The 18680-nt window shown below is 54.9% G+C and overlaps 1 protein-coding gene across 4 annotated transcripts in view; it reads right to left on the bottom strand.

Moving 5' to 3' along the window:
• XG (Xg glycoprotein (Xg blood group)) overlaps positions 1–10949 on the bottom strand; it is a 27672-nt gene extending 16723 nt beyond the window's left edge. The window contains exons 1-3 of one of the 4 annotated variants that reach the window (XM_049107737.1): positions 10556–10949; positions 1464–1505; positions 807–830 (exon numbers count right to left, since the gene is read on the bottom strand). In XM_049107737.1, coding sequence (XP_048963694.1) covers positions 807–830; positions 1464–1505; positions 10556–10616 — 127 coding nt within the window. In that variant the 5' untranslated portion in view covers positions 10617–10949. Of the gene's footprint in view, positions 1–806; positions 831–1463; positions 1506–10039; positions 10191–10555 lie in introns of those variants that run through there. The other 3 variants (XM_025435497.3, XM_025435495.3, XM_049107738.1) reach the window with 3 other exon arrangements.
• Positions 10950–18680: the final 7731 nt, after the last annotated feature.

The raw sequence follows: 18680 nt of genomic DNA, 5'->3' as shown, positions 1-18680 counted from the left end.
CATTCATCTATCCACCCATCCATCCATCGACCCATCCATCCATCCATCCACCCATCCACCCACCCATCCATCGATCCATCCATCCATCCATCCATCCATCCATCCATCCATCCATCTATCCACTCATCCATCCATCGATCCATTCATCTATCCACCCATCCATCCATCGACCCATCCATCCATCCATCCATCCATCCATCCATCCATCCATCTATCCATCCATCTACCTATCTAGCCAGCCAGCATGTGCCCTCCCCATTCATCCAGGCACTCACGCATGCATCCATTCCATCTCTCCGTTGATGGACATTAGGACTGTCATCACCTTTTTGCTGTTGTGAATCCTGCTGCTGTACACGTGAATCTCCACGTTTGCTGGACTCCCTGTTTTCCAGTGTTTCTGCTATATACCTGGGAGTGGTATTGCTGGATCATACAGAAAAACTTTTTGGGGTTTTCTGTTTGTTTGTTTTTGTTTTGCTTTGCTATTTGATTTGCTGCCAGAGGGTTCTCCACAGTGGCTACACCAGTGCCCATTCCTATGAACAAATGTACCGGGGCTCTGATTTCTCCACACCCAGACCGACTCTTGTTATTCTGTATATTTTGGTTCTAGCCATCCTGCTAGGGATGCGCTAATGTCTCTCCGTGACTAGGTTTTGCATTTTCCCGGTGAGTAGGGTTTGCCGTGAACATCTGCAGCCCCTTTGCACACTCAACGCCCCTGTGAACAGCCTCGCACACGCTTTGAGCAGCACCAGCTCCAGGGCGCTCGCTCGCTTCTCGCCAGCTGCCTCATCACTCACCTGAGCTTGGCTTCTTGGTGGGTTCTGTGAAACAACAAAGAGAAAACGAATTCAATAAATCATTGACAACGTGTCCAAAAGTCACAGAAGGAACCATCAACACTCTAATACAAGGTGTAGATTCCAAGTCCCCTATTTCGTGTTTTGAACACACATCCCATTGCGTAGGTAGGGGGGAAAACGGGACACGGTTACGATCTATAGCTACCAGTCTTCCCCAGGAGCTGGGCAAAGTTACGGGGGGGGGGGGGGGGAGGAATTTAGCCAGAGGATCAGCTCGGCTCATTAGCACGTAAGTTAGAGCCCAGCCTTTCTGGAGGCGATGGAGAGAGACTCTGCACACCTGCAGAGAGGCTAACTTAGCCAAGACCATGCACAACAGGTGGGAGCCCACCTGGTACTATGCAGGCCAGGAAAGCGGCCCTGTTTCTGGTGAGCAGAGGTAGGAGAGGTGGACGCGAGCTTAGGGACCTACTTCCTGCCTCCTCAACGATGCTTATGTGCTTATCCATTCAACAAACGTTGTGTGAGCGTCCACGGGTGCAGCCTGAGCGTGGACGTGGCCCGAGACCCCGCTGGCGAGGGAGGCGCCCCAGACCCCAAAGCAACCCCGGAGCTTCTGCAGAAGCAAAGCCCCCGGGAAACACGGCCACTTACCAGGGTCATCCAGAGCGTCGGCCAAGTCAAAGTCACGTTGACCTGTGGAGGGGACAGTGGGTAAGTCGCTGGGACGTGAAGCGTCAGGGGTGCTGGCTCCTGGCTGCTCCCTCTTTGCCCCGTGTCCCCGCTCAGCCAGACAGGAGCCTTGGTGCAAAGCTCAACCCCCCGCGAGAGCTCAGCGCAGGGTCAGAGGGTCCTGCTGTCCCCCTGTTTGCTGGACGTGTGCCGTTTGCAGACACTGCTGGGTGCTGGGCATGTGCCAATGAACCCCGCAAGCCCTCCGTGCCCAGCTCTTTCAGGGGGACAGGCGCGTGAGCACCCCTCAAGGCAGGGGCGGGATGCCTCAAGGACCACAATGCATGCCACCGGCAAGGGCACGTCCTGTGCAAGCACATATGGAGGCCTTCCTGGAGGAGGAGGTGAATGACCGATGCACTGTTTTGAGAACAAAACACCCAAAGGAGAGAAAGTAACATGTTTAATGGGGCTGAACGGCAGACAAGAGCAGTCAGGCGGACGCACACGAAAACCCACAAAATCCACACACAGGGCCTTGCAGCCCTTCTGCAGAGGCGGCCCCCGAGAAGGCGGCTGTATACCTGCTGCTCCGGCTGCTGCGAAGCCCCAAGTCGACGAGGCTCAGAAACGAGGCTCAGAACCGGCTGTTTCCCCGTGTTTCACCCCAACCCCAAAGCTCCTATTTCACCGCGACCCCAAAGCTCCCCAAGAGCTGAGCCCCAGGCAGCGGGTTATTACTTTTGCTTTGCAAACAGGGCCCTGCGACAAAGCCTTCCCTGGGCCCCGGGGGGCGGGGCGGGCTCCCCCGGGGGTGGTGGTTCTGCTGCTCTGCAATCTCAGGCCTCCCTGCTGCAGCCGCTTGCACCACCTGGTGCTTTCTTTACCCGCACTCCCTGACCTGCTCCCTCTGGAAGAGTTAACCTGGTGACCCACGAGCAAGTGCATTTTGTCTGAAACAAAACAAAACATTAAAAAAAATAATAAGAACCAGAAAATGTTTAGGATGAGCTGAGAGCGGCCCCGGCCGCCCCAAGTTTGTCTGCAGCCCATGGACACTCCTTCCTGCAGGCCTTTCCACCTTCGGCCGCATCCAGCGTCATCGAGGGAACATCAGAAGACGTTTCCATCATTTTTTCTTTTTAAACCGCTTCCTTGAGGGGCGCCTGGGGGTGGCTCAGAGGTTGAGCATCTGCCTTGGGCTCAGGGCGTGACCCCAGGGTCCCGGGATCGAGTCTCATGTGGGGCTCCCTGCGTGGAGCCTGCTTCTCCCTCTGCCTGATTCTCTGCCTCTCTCTCTGGGTGTCTCATGAATAAATAAATAAAATCTTCTTTTTAAAAAAGAAATAATAAAGCAGCTTCCTTGGGCTAGCATCTGGCCATTTGAAGCGCTCCCGAGCGCCAGCAACCACCAGCTCCATCCATTTCCAGAATGTTCGTTCGGCTGCGTGCCCTCTGCCCTTCCCCTGATGGAATCAATCCCACTGAGTGGGTTGGGGAGGGAGGGTCGCCCACGGGGCACCAGGTGCAGGTGCCAGACCAGGAGCTGGTTTCTGGGGGACTTGGGGGGCGGGGGGCGCACAGGGCCAGGTGGCCATGGGAGGGGGGTCTGCTGGCCCCCTGTGCGCTCCGCTGTGCAAGCACCCCTCTCCAGGGGGAGGCCCTGCAGGTTGACTAATAACCATCGCCCTGCTGTGCTGGGGGTGCCTTGCCCCCGAAGCTCCAGACACCCCCCAGCCCCCCCGAAAGCACACCCGCACCCACTAAACTGCTCCAACCAGCTCCGACCACGCCCGGCGTCCCAGATCAGCCAACGCCTCTGCATGTTATCTGCGCGGGACAGCCGGCCGTGACACCCATGCCTTCACGTGCCTGTCCCCGCGTCGCCACCCCCCACGCTCCACGCCCCCTCCTTTCTCAGCAGCACCGGGTGAAGCCCTGGGACACAGGGATGAGGGCCGGTGACCAGGCAGCCAGAGCTGCACCCTAGGTCTTGCCCTGCGGGCCGGACTCAGGTGTGCAGGGCATTGTCCCCAGGGGCCTCCTGCATCAGCTGGCGACACAGCGTCAGGCACTTGTGTGCAGCACACTCCGGTCCTCCAGGCCCGGAGGGACCCAGCGGGCATGCCCTGTGCTCTCCCGAGGGGCTGCAGCCACCCCCCCAGCCCCGCGGCAGGGGTCACCATGCATTTCGGGTCCTAGCTGGGCCGGGAGGTGTCGCAGGCTCCCGATGTTGCTCCGGGGGCTCAGCCTGCTCACCAGGCCTTCGCTCCCGTGGCCACGATTTTCCGATTTTCCACCGTGGAGCCCAGGAGGTGGGGCCGCATGTCCCAAGATGTGTTTGTGATCGGCTCTCCGCTTAGCGAGCTCGGGGACGTTTAATCAAAGCCACATGTCTCGGATTTGTGACCCCAGGAGGAAGCAGCATCCTGTGTGCCGGGGTCGTGAGGCTGGCGATCCCGCTGACATCCCGGGGTCGGGGGGCTTACGGTGCAGTTCGTGCTGCTAGGGAGGCTGAGGTCACCATTATGCACAACAGTCCCCTGCTCCCCATTCCCCATTTTGTGTGTGCGTGTGTGTTTTTTTTTTTAGAAAAAGCTATTCTGGGGTCTTTGAGTAGCATTTGCAGGAACTTTGTCGTCTCCAAGTACCAGACCGGGAACACCAGCCCAGTTTGACCCCTGATCGGACCCTCCCGTCTGATCCCCACTGCACGTGTGACTCCGGGGTCTCTCAGCTTCTACACACACCCTTGAGCTGACACGACAAACGGCAACATGCAGACCGCAGGACTGTTGTTGGAATAATAAGGACACCGCGCGGACGCCGTGGCTTCGCAGCAGCGCGTCCCCACCACTTGCCCGCCTGGCCGCGGCCGCCACGCACAGCACACAAGTGCACGCCCGAGCATCCCCTGCAAGCGCTGAAGGACCGCCCGCTCGGATCTAAGGGAGAGAATGGGCCCCAGGCAAGCCGTGAGCAAAAGGCCGAAAAAACACCAGCAAGCACAGCATGAGTATCACGCGACGCCGTGGACTTTAAAGAGGGTGGACCGCGTCCGCAGGGTGGCCCGTCACCCACACGGGAGTGCAGACGGGCTCTGAGAGGCTGTGATTCGAGCCCACATCCCTGTATCCGTGTCCCCCGCAGGAAATAAAAGAAATGCTTTTCCAGGCATTTATTTATTTATTCATATTTCTTCATATAAGGTTTTCTTTCTTTATTCAAGGCCCAGGCGGGTGTGGGTGCACGGCCGCGGGAACAGCTCAGCGCATGTGCATGAGTCTCTGGGGCGCTCACGAGGTTTCCGTGTGCACCGGGAGCAAGGGTTACGCAAGACGGCCGGGTTGTGAGTCAGGGCACTTCAGTGCACGAACGAGCGGGGATGCCATGAGGGACACTGCCCAGGGGCGGCCCGGCGGCTGCTCCGTGGAGCCGAGCAGGTGACCCCGCGGCTCAGGCCGCCCCTGGAGCCCCACCCCGTCCGGCGTGCCCTGCAGCTGAGCACAGCTGAGCCTCTCCGTGCAAGGCCAACCAGCTGTCCCCGTTCCCAGCGTCCCCAGGTGCCCTTTGGACGAAAGCCCGTGGGAGGGACATTCTGGTGGGATGGAGCGGAGGCGCTCACCCCACCCCAGGGCTCGGCGGAAGGGAAAGATTTTGTGCATGGAGAGCTGCGTGCACACCAGGGCTGTTCCTCAACCTCTGACCTTCTGCCTGTGTGGCTCTCAGACCCTCGCGGGAGTGTGATTCAGCCGTCATCTGCTCCCGTGCAGATTCCGGATCGGATCGGCAAGTCTGGGCGAGGCCGAGGCTGCATTGCTCAGCAGCTCCCAGGGGGTGTTGCGGTTGCTGCTGGCCTGGGGACCCCACTTTGCAAGTCCACCGTCCAAATAGGAAAGACATGCTTCCTCCCTGCTCTGTCCAGTGGGCCGAACCCTCCAGGACCCACTGAAGAAGATAAGAGCCGAAGAAGAGCCTCAGGCTGCTTCTTCTCAGAAGTAGGAGGGCAGGCCGCTGTGCACCGGCCATGGGGGCCCCCGGGCATGCGGCGTGCAAATATTCCAAGTCGATGCCACTGGGGCCACCTTGGGAGCAGCCCTGTCAGTAAGTCCAGGAAACTCCAAGGGATGGTCATGGGTCTTGAGCACACACAGCTCTGTTCACTTGCAGAAGGAAACCCACCCCCTTTTGGTGACTTGTATGCACATGGGACCCTGCTGTTTCCCCAGACACCCCTGAACACGATGCATCTGGCCTCATATCCACCCCGAGCGTGAAAAACTAGAGAGGCCCATTGATGTCATCTAGGGTGGGGGCTCTAGATGCTCCCCACGTGCTTCTGAAGTCCTCTGGGTAAGAGGCAGGGGCTCCCCGAATTACCAACAGAGAAGGTCCCCCTGGGAAGCTAGGAAAGCACCCAAGATGGGGCCCCAGAACCAGGCACTGGGACCGGGGACTCTGCATCTGGACCCCATCCCCCAGCATTCCTGACTCCCGCCACCCAGCAAAGTTTCCCATCTACCTCCCCAGAGGATCGGCACTCTGTCCAGGTCATATTTCACGGCGATCCACCAGGATAAAAACAAAACACCATCGGAAGAAAACGTTTTGAAAACTCTTGAGAACGGTTTGCCCCAGGGTCGCCCGGGAAAGCCGTCTGCACGCTCACGGCATGAGAGGACAACGCTTTGCACGCAATGCACCCTGTTCTCTCTCTTTTTTAAAGATTTATTATTAATTAATTAATTAATTAATTAATTTATGAGAGACACAGAAAGAGGGAGAGGCAGAGACACAGGAGGAGGGAGAAGCAGGCTCCATGCCCGGAGCCCGACGTGGGACTCGATCCCGGGACTCCAGGATCACGCCCTGGGCCAAAGGCAGGTGATCAACCGCTGAACCACCCAGGGATCCCCTGTCCCCCTCTGTTCTCAAGAACGTGGCCGTTTCTACAGCAGCTGCGCTCACCACCGAGGCGCCCCCTTCAAGGGCGCAGCTCAAGGTCACAGGGAAAGTAGGGACGCAACATGATTAAACAGCCCTGGATCCACCCCAGTCCTGCAACAGAAACAAACAGCGATATTTCTGCGAACACAGCTGCAGGAGCCCGGGTGCTGAGAACGGGCAGAAAGACCATGGAACCCTCTGGAAATCCAGCAGCGTGGGTGTCTCAGGCAGTAGAAGTGGATATATGAAAACATTCTGGATGGTTCATATTTTGTGTGGACGTGGCCGGGCAATGGTGCCTGGATGTTTGGTCAAACACTAGTGTAGATGTCACCGCGCAGGTATTATCATCTGCGGTCACGTGCCAGGAAATCACATCCCCCTCCGTAATGTGGGTGGGCCTTCTCTCATCTGTTGAAGGCCTTAAATGGAGTGAGGTTTCCCGGAGAAGGGACTCAGACTCAACACGGCAGGGTTGCATCCTAGCTGAGCTTGTAGCCTGCCCTGGAGGTTTCGGACCTGCCAACTACACAGTCCTGTGGGACAGTTCCTTAAAATATATCTGAGTCTGTAGATTGATGATGATGATAATGATGAGAGAGAGAGAGAGAGAGAGAGAGAGATGAGTAGTTGGTTGTATGGATGTATGGATGAGTGAGAGAATGCATAGATGCATGATGGATGACTAGATGAATGGATGGATGGATGGGAGGATAGATGGGTGGGTGAATGGATAAATGATGGATGGATGGGTGGTGCATGGATAGATATGATAGGTGAGTGGATGGATGGATGGATGGATGGATGGATGGATGGATGGAAAAACGGGTGGATGGGTGAGTGCATGGATAGATATGATGGATGGATAAATGGATGGATGGATGGATAAATGGATGGATGGATGGATGGATGGATGGATGGATGGAAAAATGATGGATGGGGATCCCTGGGTGGCGCAGCGGTTTGGCGCCTGCCTTTGGCTCAGGGCGCGATCCTGGAGACCCGGGATCGAATCCCACGTCGGGCTCCCTGCATGGAGCCTGCTTCTCCCTCTGCCTGTGTCTCTGCCTCTCTCTCTCTCTCTCTGTGTGACTGTCATGAATAAATAAATAAAATCTTTAAAAAAAAAAAGAAAAAAGAAAAGATGATGGATGGATGGGTGAGTGCATGGATAGATATGATAGGTGAGTGGATGGATGGATGGATGGATGGATGGATGGATGGATGGATGGATGATGGATAGGTGAATGGATGGATGGATGGATGGATGGATGGATGGGTGGATGGATGGATGGATGGGTGGGTGGATGGATGATGGATAGGTGAATGGATGGATGGATACATAGATGATAGATGGATAGATGGATGGATAGACGGATGGATGGGAGGATAGATGGGTGGGTGGATAGATAAATGATGGATGGATGGGTGGTGCATGGATAGATATGATGGATGGATAAATGGATGGATGGATGGATGGATAGATAGATATGATAGATGCATGGATGGATGGATAGATGGCTGGGCAGATAGATGAATGGATGGATGGATGGATGGATGGATGGATGGATGGAAGGATAGATGGGTGGGTGGATGGATAAATGATGGATGGATGGTGGTGCATGGATAGATATCACAGATGAGTAGATGGATGGATAGATGGGTGGACAGATAGATGGTAGATTGACAGACAGACAGATGTATGTACGTAGAGGTGGACAGATATTAGATAGGCAATATTTAGGTAGGTAGGTAGGTCAGACAGACACACAGAGGCAGACAGCTAACATCAGATTTCCCAGCCTGAGGACTAGCAACATTTGGGGCTGGGTCACTCTGTGATGTGTGCAGCAGACACCGGGCGGCACCCATTGAGGACACCAGCCCCCTACTCACAGTTGTGACAACCACACATGACTCCAGATACTGCCAAGGGTCCCCTGGCAGCAAAGCCACCCCTAGTTGACAATGGCGGTCTGTCACATGTCTCCGGAGGGGATGTCACTTCCGGCCTGGCCGTGCAGGCTGATGATGCGTCACTGAACGGGAAACCCCAAAACAGCTGCCTCCTGGTGCCACATATCCATGAGTCTCCACCCAGGGGTCAACCAGATGGCCCAGTGCTCAGTCATCATTCCTTCCAGGGAGCCCTGACGCTGCGCGGCGTGACTCTGGGTGCTTCTGAACCTGCAGATGCCGAGTCCCACCCACATGCCCAATGAGCATCTCAAGGGGCAGGGCCTGCGTGGTGCCTTTAATCCAGCTCCTCCCAGATGACTCTGCAGCAAGGATTGGGAAGCGCCGCCCTACATAGCTGGGCAGATCCAGCCCTGCCGATGGGCCTGGTGACAAAACAGGCTCCAGTGACCCAACTGGCTTTGGCCTTCACACTCCTACATTGGCTACATCCAACGTAGTCGGAGGCGTGAGGAAAGAGGCAAAAACCAAGAGACACTCTTGGTTGTCTTTAGAGTGTGGCCTGTCCTGGTGGCCTTGGGCAGGTGTCCCATCCTCCACATATCACCATCTCAGAAGCAAAACCAAAACGCCCTGCACAGCTCCATGCAGCAGGCGACACGAATAAATGCCACAATCCGTGGAAAATAGGAGAAAAAGATGCATGGGAACACGGGAACGTGGGTCACGGAAAACAACAGCCTGTCTATAAGGTAACGTCGCTCTGGCGGAACGATGGAGAGATATCTTAGATACGTGGAAATATTTCCTTTTTTTCCTGACAGACCGAACCCACAAGCTGGCCTCGGCAAGTTTCTCTTCCGCTTCGGCTTCCTCATTGGGACCGCAGGCAGAGGACGGAACCCTGCCGGGCCTCAGTTTACGCATCTGTAAGGCGGCGGCACACGTGGCAGCGACATCGGGCTGCGTGGCGAGCAGCGGCGTGCGTGGTGTGCCGGACGTGTCAGCGTCGCGCCACGCTCAAGGGCTCTCTGCTAACCGATCCCGCAGGTGCCCGAGGACCCGCGTGGCCCCTGAGGGCGTTTCCCTCCCTTCTCCCTGCACCGTGCAGGTGCACTTGTCCCAAGCGGGGACCTTCCACCTCCCGTTGACCCCACGAGGTCACGACAATAGACTCTGGGATGCGCTTTCCGCGGGAGGCGCTGGGTTTGCAGCTGCGCTAAACGCGAGCTGTCCCGTGTGACCCCTGCGCCCGCACACCTGGCCTGGCATCACCCCGCCTGCGGAGGCTCCCACGTGCCCTTCGGCACGTGCACACGCAGGTGAGACTCCCAGGTGACCCTGCCCGCAGCGGTGGCGTCTCGCTGCGCCTCCCGCGACAGCACATCGGGGACAGAGACAACCAACGCCTCGTCCCTGAACGTGTGTCGGTCGAGATAAACGGGAGGCGCCCCGGGTAACCGACACCCCACACACACCCCATGCCACCTGCTGCCCGCGCTTCCATGCGTGCAATGGGGTCTTCAAATGCGCGGAGTGGAGAGGGGGTCTCGATCCCGCACCCATGGGTGCGTTCCGGTTCCTACACACCCCGGCCTCGCCCCCGACACACGGAAGCCCCGCATCCGGAGGCAGCCCGTGTGCCCCCCCCCCCCCCCCCGCCCTCGCCGCCGCCCTGGGTGTAAACAACTCACATGTTTCCATTTGTGGCCAGGGGCGGGCCGTTCACCCGAAAGCTGCACAATCGGGCAGAGGCTCTCCCCTCTGCCCCGACCCCGAAGCCCAACCAGCCCCGGGGGCGCCGCCCGCACACCAGCCAGCTGTGCTCCCGCTCTGTGTCTCTCAGCCGGGCGGTGACAGCTAATACCGCCCCTCAGGGGAATTGAAAACACCCATCGCCCCCTCCCCGCGGAGATCAAGCCCCCAGAAAGACAGGCCGGGTTTGCAAAGCAGAACAAAACAGCAGAGCCGGGGGCTTGCCTCCAGGCGCTGCCGGCCTGCACCGGGCGGGTCCAGGTCCGTCCCCTGGGGCCAGCAGGACTCCTGTCCCCTGTGCCTTCCCAGAAGCCACATGCCCATCCCTGCCATTCCCGTCTGGCAACTCACAGTCGTGTATTCGGGGGAAGCTGCGCTGGAAGGAGTTTTGCAAAGCGGCCAGAGCGCCAGCCCAGCACCCACGGGGCTCCCCCTGGGGCCTGAGCGTCTCTCACCTTGTGTGCGCATCAGAAAGCCCAGCATCGTGACGCACAGGAGGCCCCACCGGCTCCCCATGGTTGGCGGCGGCAGGAAGGAGCCTCGGTGGAGGCCGCAGCCCAGAGGCTGGTGAGATCCGGCCTCCCGGACCCCACCCTCGATGTGTTGACTTCCTGTCTCCCGGCTTGGAAGGAAGGGAGGAGATGTTTCAAGCGGAAAGTATGAACCAAGCTGCAGTCCCTTTGCCAGAGGCTCGTGAGCCCCGAGCTCAGATGCCAAACCCCACGCCCTGGAGCCCGAGAGGCAAGTGCTTGCACGCCGCAGGCCGACCCGGAGTGGCGCCCGACGGCCAGCCCTCGGCCCGGCAGGGAAACTGGCATCGTCACCTGGTGCCAGTGGGCCTCCCTCCGCTTCGGGAAGCGGGCGCACCTGCTTGGCAGCTCTGCTCCCTGCAGGCGTGGGAGGCGCCACAAGATCAAAGGTGCCAACCCTGAGCCCGGGAAGGACACTCCCTACCTCTGGACTTCCAGATGCCCGGCTTTCTGCCTCCCGCCTCCAGAGCGTGGGACTTGACACAAGTTCCCACGTTCACTCAACAAACGTGGTCTGGGTCTGAGCCAGGCCCACGCTGGGGGCCCCCGGGAATGCGGTGATGGAGAGTGATTCCTTGTTCACCAAGAGGAGGGGACGTGGAAACTTAAACCAGATGGTGGCAGTGTGACATTATGTAACATACAGATGAGACCTTGGGCGGCCCCCGCAGGCTCCGAACTCAGCTGGGCGTTGCAAGGGCTTCTGGAGAGGCTGGTAGCCTCCAAATGATTTTGAAAGCGGAGTAGGAAGGACACAAAACGGGGAGGGACACAGTGTGGGCTTGAGGCCGCTCAGGAGGAAGCAGGAAACCCAGGGCCACTGTGCGGGGGGGACAGCTGTAGGGGCGCTGTGCACGTCAACTGTTACAGACTGAAGGTTTGGGGCGGGAGGGGGGGGTGCAAATTCATAGATTGCAGCCTTGTCTTTCCACCAGGTGGTGATGGAGGTGGGCCCTGTGGGAGTGATTACATTGACATCAGGTCATGAGGGTGGGGTCCCCATGATGGGATTCCAGTCTTTATAAGAAGACAAAGACGCAGTAGAGCTCTATGACGTGAGGACACGAGGAGAACACGGTGTCTACACCCCAAGGAGAGGCCTCAGGGTGAACCAGTCTTGGTCCTAGTGAGGTCCCACACTCCCAGCCTCACCCTGCCTGGATCTCAGGTCATGAGGGTGGGGTCCCCACGATGGGATTCAAGTCTTTATAAGAAGACGAAGACTCAGTAGAGCTCTATCATGTGAGGACATGAGGAGAACACGGTGTCTACACCCCAAGGAGAGGCCTCAGGGTGAACCAGTCTTGGTCCTAGCGAGGTCCCACACTCCCAGCCTCACCCTGCCTGGATCTCAGGTCATGAGGGTGGGGTCCCCACGATGGGATTTGAGTCTTTATAAGAAGACGAAGACGCAGTAGAGCTCTATGACGTGAGGACACGAGGAGAACACGGTGTCTACACCCCAAGGAGAGGCCTCAGGGTGAACCAGTCTTGGTCCTAGTGAGGTCCCACACTCCCAGCCTCACCCTGCCTGAATCTCAGGTCATGAGGGTGGGGTCCCCATGATGGGATTCGAGTCTTTATAAGAAGACGAAGACTCAGTAGAGCTCTATCATGTGAGGACATGAGGAGAACACGGTGTCTACACCCCAAGGAGAGGCCTCAGGGTGAACCAGTCTTGGTCCTAGTGAGGTCCCACACTCCCAGCCTCACCCTGCCTGGATCTCAGGTCATGAGGGTGGGGTCCCCACGATGGGATTCGAGTCTTTATAAGAAGACGAAGACTCAGTAGAGCTCTATCATGTGAGGACATGAGGAGAACACGGTGTCTACACCCCAAGGAGAGGCCTCAGGGTGAACCAGTCTTGGTCCTAGTGAGGTCCCACACTCCCAGCCTCACCCTGCCTGGATCTCAGGTCATGAGGGTGGGGTCCCCACGATGGGATTCAAGTCTTTATAAGAAGACGAAGACTCAGTAGAGCTCTATCATGTGAGGACATGAGGAGAACACGGTGTCTACACCCCAAGGAGAGGCCTCCTGGTGAACCAGTCTTGGTCCTAGCGAGGTCCCACACTCCCAGCCTCAGCCCTACCTAGGTGTCACACTCCCAGCCTCTTTCCCACCTGGATCTCAGGCACCCAGCCTCCAGGATAGTGAGAGCTAAGCCTGTATTGTGTAAGCCGTCCCGTCCTTGGCATGTTGTCATACCAGCCCCAACACACGGACGTGCCAACTAGGACAAATGCTCTCCAGGTGAGGACTAATCATTATTTGCCTCCTTCCTCAGTGACACAGAGCGTGACTCAGCTCCTGTCCACGTGACAGCACCTGATAGATCACTCGCGATACCCTGTACATCCCGGACGTAATATACTTTCCCTGCCAAAGCCTGACTTGTCCGAGTGGGGATGGCAGGATGGCATTTGGATGCCAACGGTGCTGCGCAGTCGACACTGGGACCCATTTGCCGCTTCGTGGGCCACCACAGCAGAGAATGCATCTGCCCTGATATTTATGGGCTTTGTCCGACTCGGCATTTACGGCTACTCCGTATTCCTAATCAAAATACGCCATAGCCAATGTCTCCAGCCGCCCGAGGTCCATTGTCTTTTGTGTCTCGTTTTGTCCTGGAGCAAAGGAAGCTAATGACCGCGTGGAACGGAAGGTCAGGACCTCTTGAAAATGATTTTATGGCTGTTCAATCCCCCCTCCCCGAAACAAAAATCAGGACCATGGACTGAATTGGGCCTTCAAGAGTGAGGGCAAATTCCACGGAGGGAAAGGGAAGGGAGAAGGTTCTGGGTGAGCAAAGCGGAGGGGGTGCAGCTCTGTGCTCTCGTGTCTGGGCTTTGATAATAAGGTCTGTGCGGGGTCCCCGGAGGGTTAAACCGATGACCGGCCGGGTCTTGACTTTGCTGGCCCTGAATGCTGTATAAAGATTGTGGGTCTTCTGCAGGCAGGGCGGACAACACCCCACTCATAACCAGGGCATGATGGAGACGCGGTCCTCACGTGAAGGGAAGCCCACTAGTCGCCAGGAGATGAGTTACAGATGGGGCTAAATTTTTTTTTAAGATTTTATTTATTTATTCATGATAGATATACACAGAGAGAGAGGCAGAGACACAGGCAGAGGGAGAAGCGGGTTCCCTGCAGGGATCCCGATGTGGGACTCGACCCCGGGACCCTGAGATCATGCCCTGAGCCAAAGGCAGATGCTCAACCGCTGAGCCACCCGGGTGCCTCCACGTGAGGCTAAATTTAACGGAAGGATATCACAAAGGCTGTTGCTGCCACGCTGGGGGAGGTGACGTGGGCAGAAGTGGGGGGGGGCGGTTCAAGCATCGTTTAGAGAGAGAACCAGCGGAAACACGGTGGTCACATTCCATCACAAGGGGACCTTCAAAATACTCTTCTACGGATCTGGAGAAATTTCAGTCACTAGCGTACGGCAGAGCGAGGATTCACACCCAGGCAGCCTGGGGGAGCTTGGGTGGCTCAGATCGTGATCTCAGGGTCGCGGGATCGAGCTCTGCGCTGGGCTCCGTGCTCAGCAGGAAGTCCGCTTGAGATTCTCTTCCTCTCTCTGCCTCATCCTCTGCTCTTTCTCTGTCTGAAATAAATAAATCTTTAAAAAATGTAAATGTAGGGAGCCTGAGTCCAAGACGTGTGCATCCTTAACCCGTCCCGCTGGTGGCTAGCCCCAAGCATGTGCTCAAACATCGCCCGTGAAGGTAAACTGAGGGGAAAATTGGATGAAGGCGGCTGGTGAAGGGAATGGAAGTGACTGTGGAGTGGGTCGAGTTGACCCCAGAATGAGAGGACGAAGTCAAGCGTGATCGGCAGCGCTTGGCTTCAGGAGTGAACTGTTCTCCCCCAGTGGCTTGACTTTCCGGTGAATAACGGACGCATCTGTTTCCCGGTTTCCTGAGTATTTTTCACATCTGGACGACTCAAGTCTCTCACCCGGCAACTATTTAGCAATGACCTGCTTGATGAGAAGCATGGTGAGGTGACATGTGCCACTGAGCTAACTCACGTGGCGCCTTCAGGAGATACTCAAGTAGGCGTTTTGGGATGGCTTGTGTCTCTCTTCAGAGGGATACGTTATAGTCCTAACTGCCAGGAGCTCAAAATGGGACCTTATTTGGAAACAGGGTTATTGCAAGTGTAAGTAGTTGACATGGTCCACGTGGGCCCAGAGACGGAAGACGAGACATATCAAGTGTCTGGAACCTGAGAACTTCACCTTGTTTGGAAATAGGGTCTTTACACATGGGAGTAAGTGAAGGGTCTGAGATGATCGCATCCTGGATGAGGTGGCCCTACATCCGACGACAGGGGTCCTTCGAAGAGACAGAAGAGGAGACGCAGGCGCAAAGGAGGAGCCGTGTGAGGATGGAGGTGGAGACGGGAGGGACGCGGCCACCAGCCCGGGGACGCCTGGGGCCCCAGACGCTGGAAGAGGCAGGAGGGACCCCCCCTCCCCCCGGAGCCTCCGGAAGGAGCGTGTCCCTGCCTGGCCTGGATCTCACCAACCCCATGTGGGTCTCAGATGTCTGGTCTCCACACCGGGGAGAGGATACATTCCTGTGGTTGAAGCCACCTGACTCGTCATTCTTTGTCACAGCAGCAACAGGACATTCCTACAACTTGCATTTTTTGAAAAAAAAGGGGGGGGGGGGAGGTAGTAGGCATCAACATTTTTCTTGTAGCACAGAAATCCACCCTTGAACCCCGACGTGCTAGCCGTTGGTGGACCCCACCACTGCCACGATATCAATGCCACATCCTGTTAATCAGCGCAATCATTCCATGCATCTCGTTTGTGTTGCTCTGTGTGACTTTTTTTCCCTGCGCCTCTTTTGTTGGGTTTTTGGTGTTTTTTTTTTTTTTTTTTTTCCCTTCCATCAAAGAAGATTTGGACTCGGACAAAATGTAATAGTCCTGAAAAAGGGTTGGAGCCGAACGGAATGCGTCTCCCAAGCCCACATCAGCCCTCCCTGACACGGTGACCTGCGCGAAAAAGGCAGGCGATTCACCGCAAAAGCATTGTCAGGACACAGAGCCCGGCTTTTCCGGCGGCCGCTCCGAGGTGGAGAAGGCATCCAAGAGGACGGCAGGGCTGCCACGCCAGACGACTGCGGCAGCCTGCGGCCGGCATCACCGCCCAGAAGCACTCAGGTGCCGGGAACGCGGTCCGAGATGTCACTTGCAGTGAATTAACCACTCTGCCCCCCCCCCCCCCCGCCCCCGCCGCCCGCCGTCCAGGACCTGCGGTGCTATCCAGGACGGGAACCCAGGCCCAGAGCTTTCAAGCTCCATCCGACTTTGCAAAAATTTGCCCTTTCGTTCCTCTTTCCCCACAAAAGGCAAACAACAACAACAAAAAAAAAAAAAAAAAAGGAAAAAAAAAAAAAACAATAAACACATCAGTGAAGTCGGAGGCACTCCAAGGAAGCACCAAGTTCTTTCCAGCTTCTGTTTGGAATCCATCTGGAGAAGAAATACAACAGGGTGGCAAATCCAGTGATTTATTTCCCCCCTATTTTCTCAGTTTATTACGTGTTCTCCCGCAGGCTCTGTGATTAAGCCGCCGTTGCACAGACACCCGTTGACCGACCCTTGCTGGCTGCCTACCTCCACGTGGCACAGAAGAATACAAAGTCACCGTTTCCGGGAGGCTTCGAACCTGCCTGATAAGTGGAGTTAGTGCACAAGTTAGTGCACAAGTGCATTTTATTTATTATAAAATAAAATAAAATAAAATATAAAATAAAGTAAAATAAAATAAAATATAAAATAAAATAAAGTAAAATAAAATAAAATAAAATATAAAATAAAATAAAATAAAGTAAAATAAAATAAAATAAATAAAAATAAAATAAAATAAAGTAAAATAAAATAAAATAAATAAAAATAAAATAAAATAAAGTAAAATAAAATAAAATAAAATAATAAAATAATAAAATAAAAACTAAATCTTGGTTGTGAAAGCTGTGTCTAAACCATCTTATCCCTCCCCCCCCAAAAAAAACTAGCTTTAGGTAAAACAGACATAAAAGGGGAAACGAATCCTGATGTTTTTTGCAAGTTTTGTTTCTTTGCACTTAGAATATGTGTGCATATTTCTTGAGCTCCTGGTGCTCTGGTCTGCTTCTGCGCAGAGCATCATTGTAGAGCGACTTTACCGATGCAGGTAAGGTGTGGGTGCACACAGCAGTGTGCACGCTTGTGTGTGTGACGCTTTTTATGTATTTTTTAAAAGACTTTAATCTATTTATTCATGAGAGACACACAGAAAGAGGCAGAGACATGGGCAGAGGGAGAAGCAGGCTCCCTGCAGGGAGCCTGACGTGGGACTCGATCCCGGGACCCCGGGACCCTGGGATCATGCCCTAAGCGAAAGGCAGACGCTCCACCACTGAGTCCCCCAAGCTGCCCCAATACTGCATGATTCAGAAGGCCATGGGCACATAGACACAGAGGTGGGACAAGCCAAGGGACGCTCAGGACCGCCAACAGCCCCCAGAAGCTGGGACACAGACATGGAGCAGACAGTCCCCTGGAGCCCCAAAGAGGAATCAGTGCCGTCCACACCTTCGTCTCAGACTTTGGTGTCTGGATCGGAGCAAGAACACGGTTCTGTGGTGGAAGCTTCCCCATCTGTGGTCCTCAGTCACGGCCACCTCAGGAAACCAGAACACGACGGTTTCGTATGTGGTGACAAAAATATCTTGGAACCAGACAGATGCAGTCGGAGGCACAATGTTGGGAACGTGCTACATACAGGGCAGGCATGAGGGTTTTGTTTATGCTCTTGGCCCTTGGCGCCAGATGATGACCTAGAATGACCCCATCCCAGCATGATGAGGGTGGGGAGCTTGGACGTGGATGAAGGGATGTGGACAGCTTCCCTCAACCCCATACAGATGGATATAAGGACAAAAATTTGCAGAATATAAAATGCCTGTCTCAATCACCCCAGGCTAACGATAAAAATGCAAAGAGCTGCAGGTGTCGTGGGAAGTGGAGGCAGCCAGCAGGGTGCAGGGAGGTGAGGAGCCCAGGGCCGCGTAGGGGGCCCACGACCTCCAGAGTGGGACCTCTGACGACGTGCCTCCTAGCAAGTGTTGTCTCTCTGGAAAATAGAAGTAGGAATGATCCGTGTCTACACGTGAGCTCAGAGGCTGGAATATTTACAATATTCAATAAGAAATGATGGAAAAGCATGGAGATTAGTGTTGGAATCAAGGTACGTCTGCGTGGAAGGCGGATGAACCCGACGAAAGCCAGCGACATGGATCAGAAATTAAAAGCGCAGAAATGGGGAAGCGTATCCTCCAACCCTCATTTGAGAACCGAAACTGGAGACACAACAATAGTACAAAGTCATAAGGATGTAGTGAATGTTGAACAATTAGAAGGAAATTCTTTGTTCAAATCAATGCAGTGGCATTTGAAATCTCAGGAAACATGGATGATTTTTCCAATGAAGAAGTGGAAATAAAATTTAAAAAAAATTTTTTTTAATTTTTGTAAGACAGAAGCCAATTACCCCCCCTACACACACACACACCCTCTTGCCTAACAAAGCTGCCCTCAGACAATAAACATACAGACGCTCCGACAAATGTATAATGTCAGGGATTCCTTGGTGGCAACAACCTGCACACAGCTCACATCGCCTGGCTAAATACATCATGACCCAGGTTGAAACCCTCTAACCGTAAAAAAATAAAATAAAAATAAAATAAAAAAATAGAAAGAAACCAAACCCTCTAACCATGTTACTGTGTCCCATTAGCCCTTACATACATTTTCTAATCCTGATTTCAAAACCGTGACACTATGCCTTCTTCATATAGAAGCCTGAAAATGATTAAACAAAGCCATTTTTGTCAAGATACCTAATGACCAAATGAGCCACCTAATTCCAATTTGATTTCTCAGAAGATGCTTTCTTTTCATGTCAATGTGAACTCAAAGCGGTTCTACAAAGATGGGCATCCACCCTCCATTAAAAAAAAAAAATCAGTGCCATTGATG

The sequence above is a fragment of the Canis lupus genome, chromosome X (assembly GCF_003254725.2).
Source record: "Canis lupus dingo isolate Sandy chromosome X, ASM325472v2, whole genome shotgun sequence".
Lineage (NCBI taxonomy): Eukaryota > Metazoa > Chordata > Mammalia > Carnivora > Canidae > Canis > Canis lupus.
This window is presented reverse-complemented; position numbering and strand designations above follow the sequence as displayed.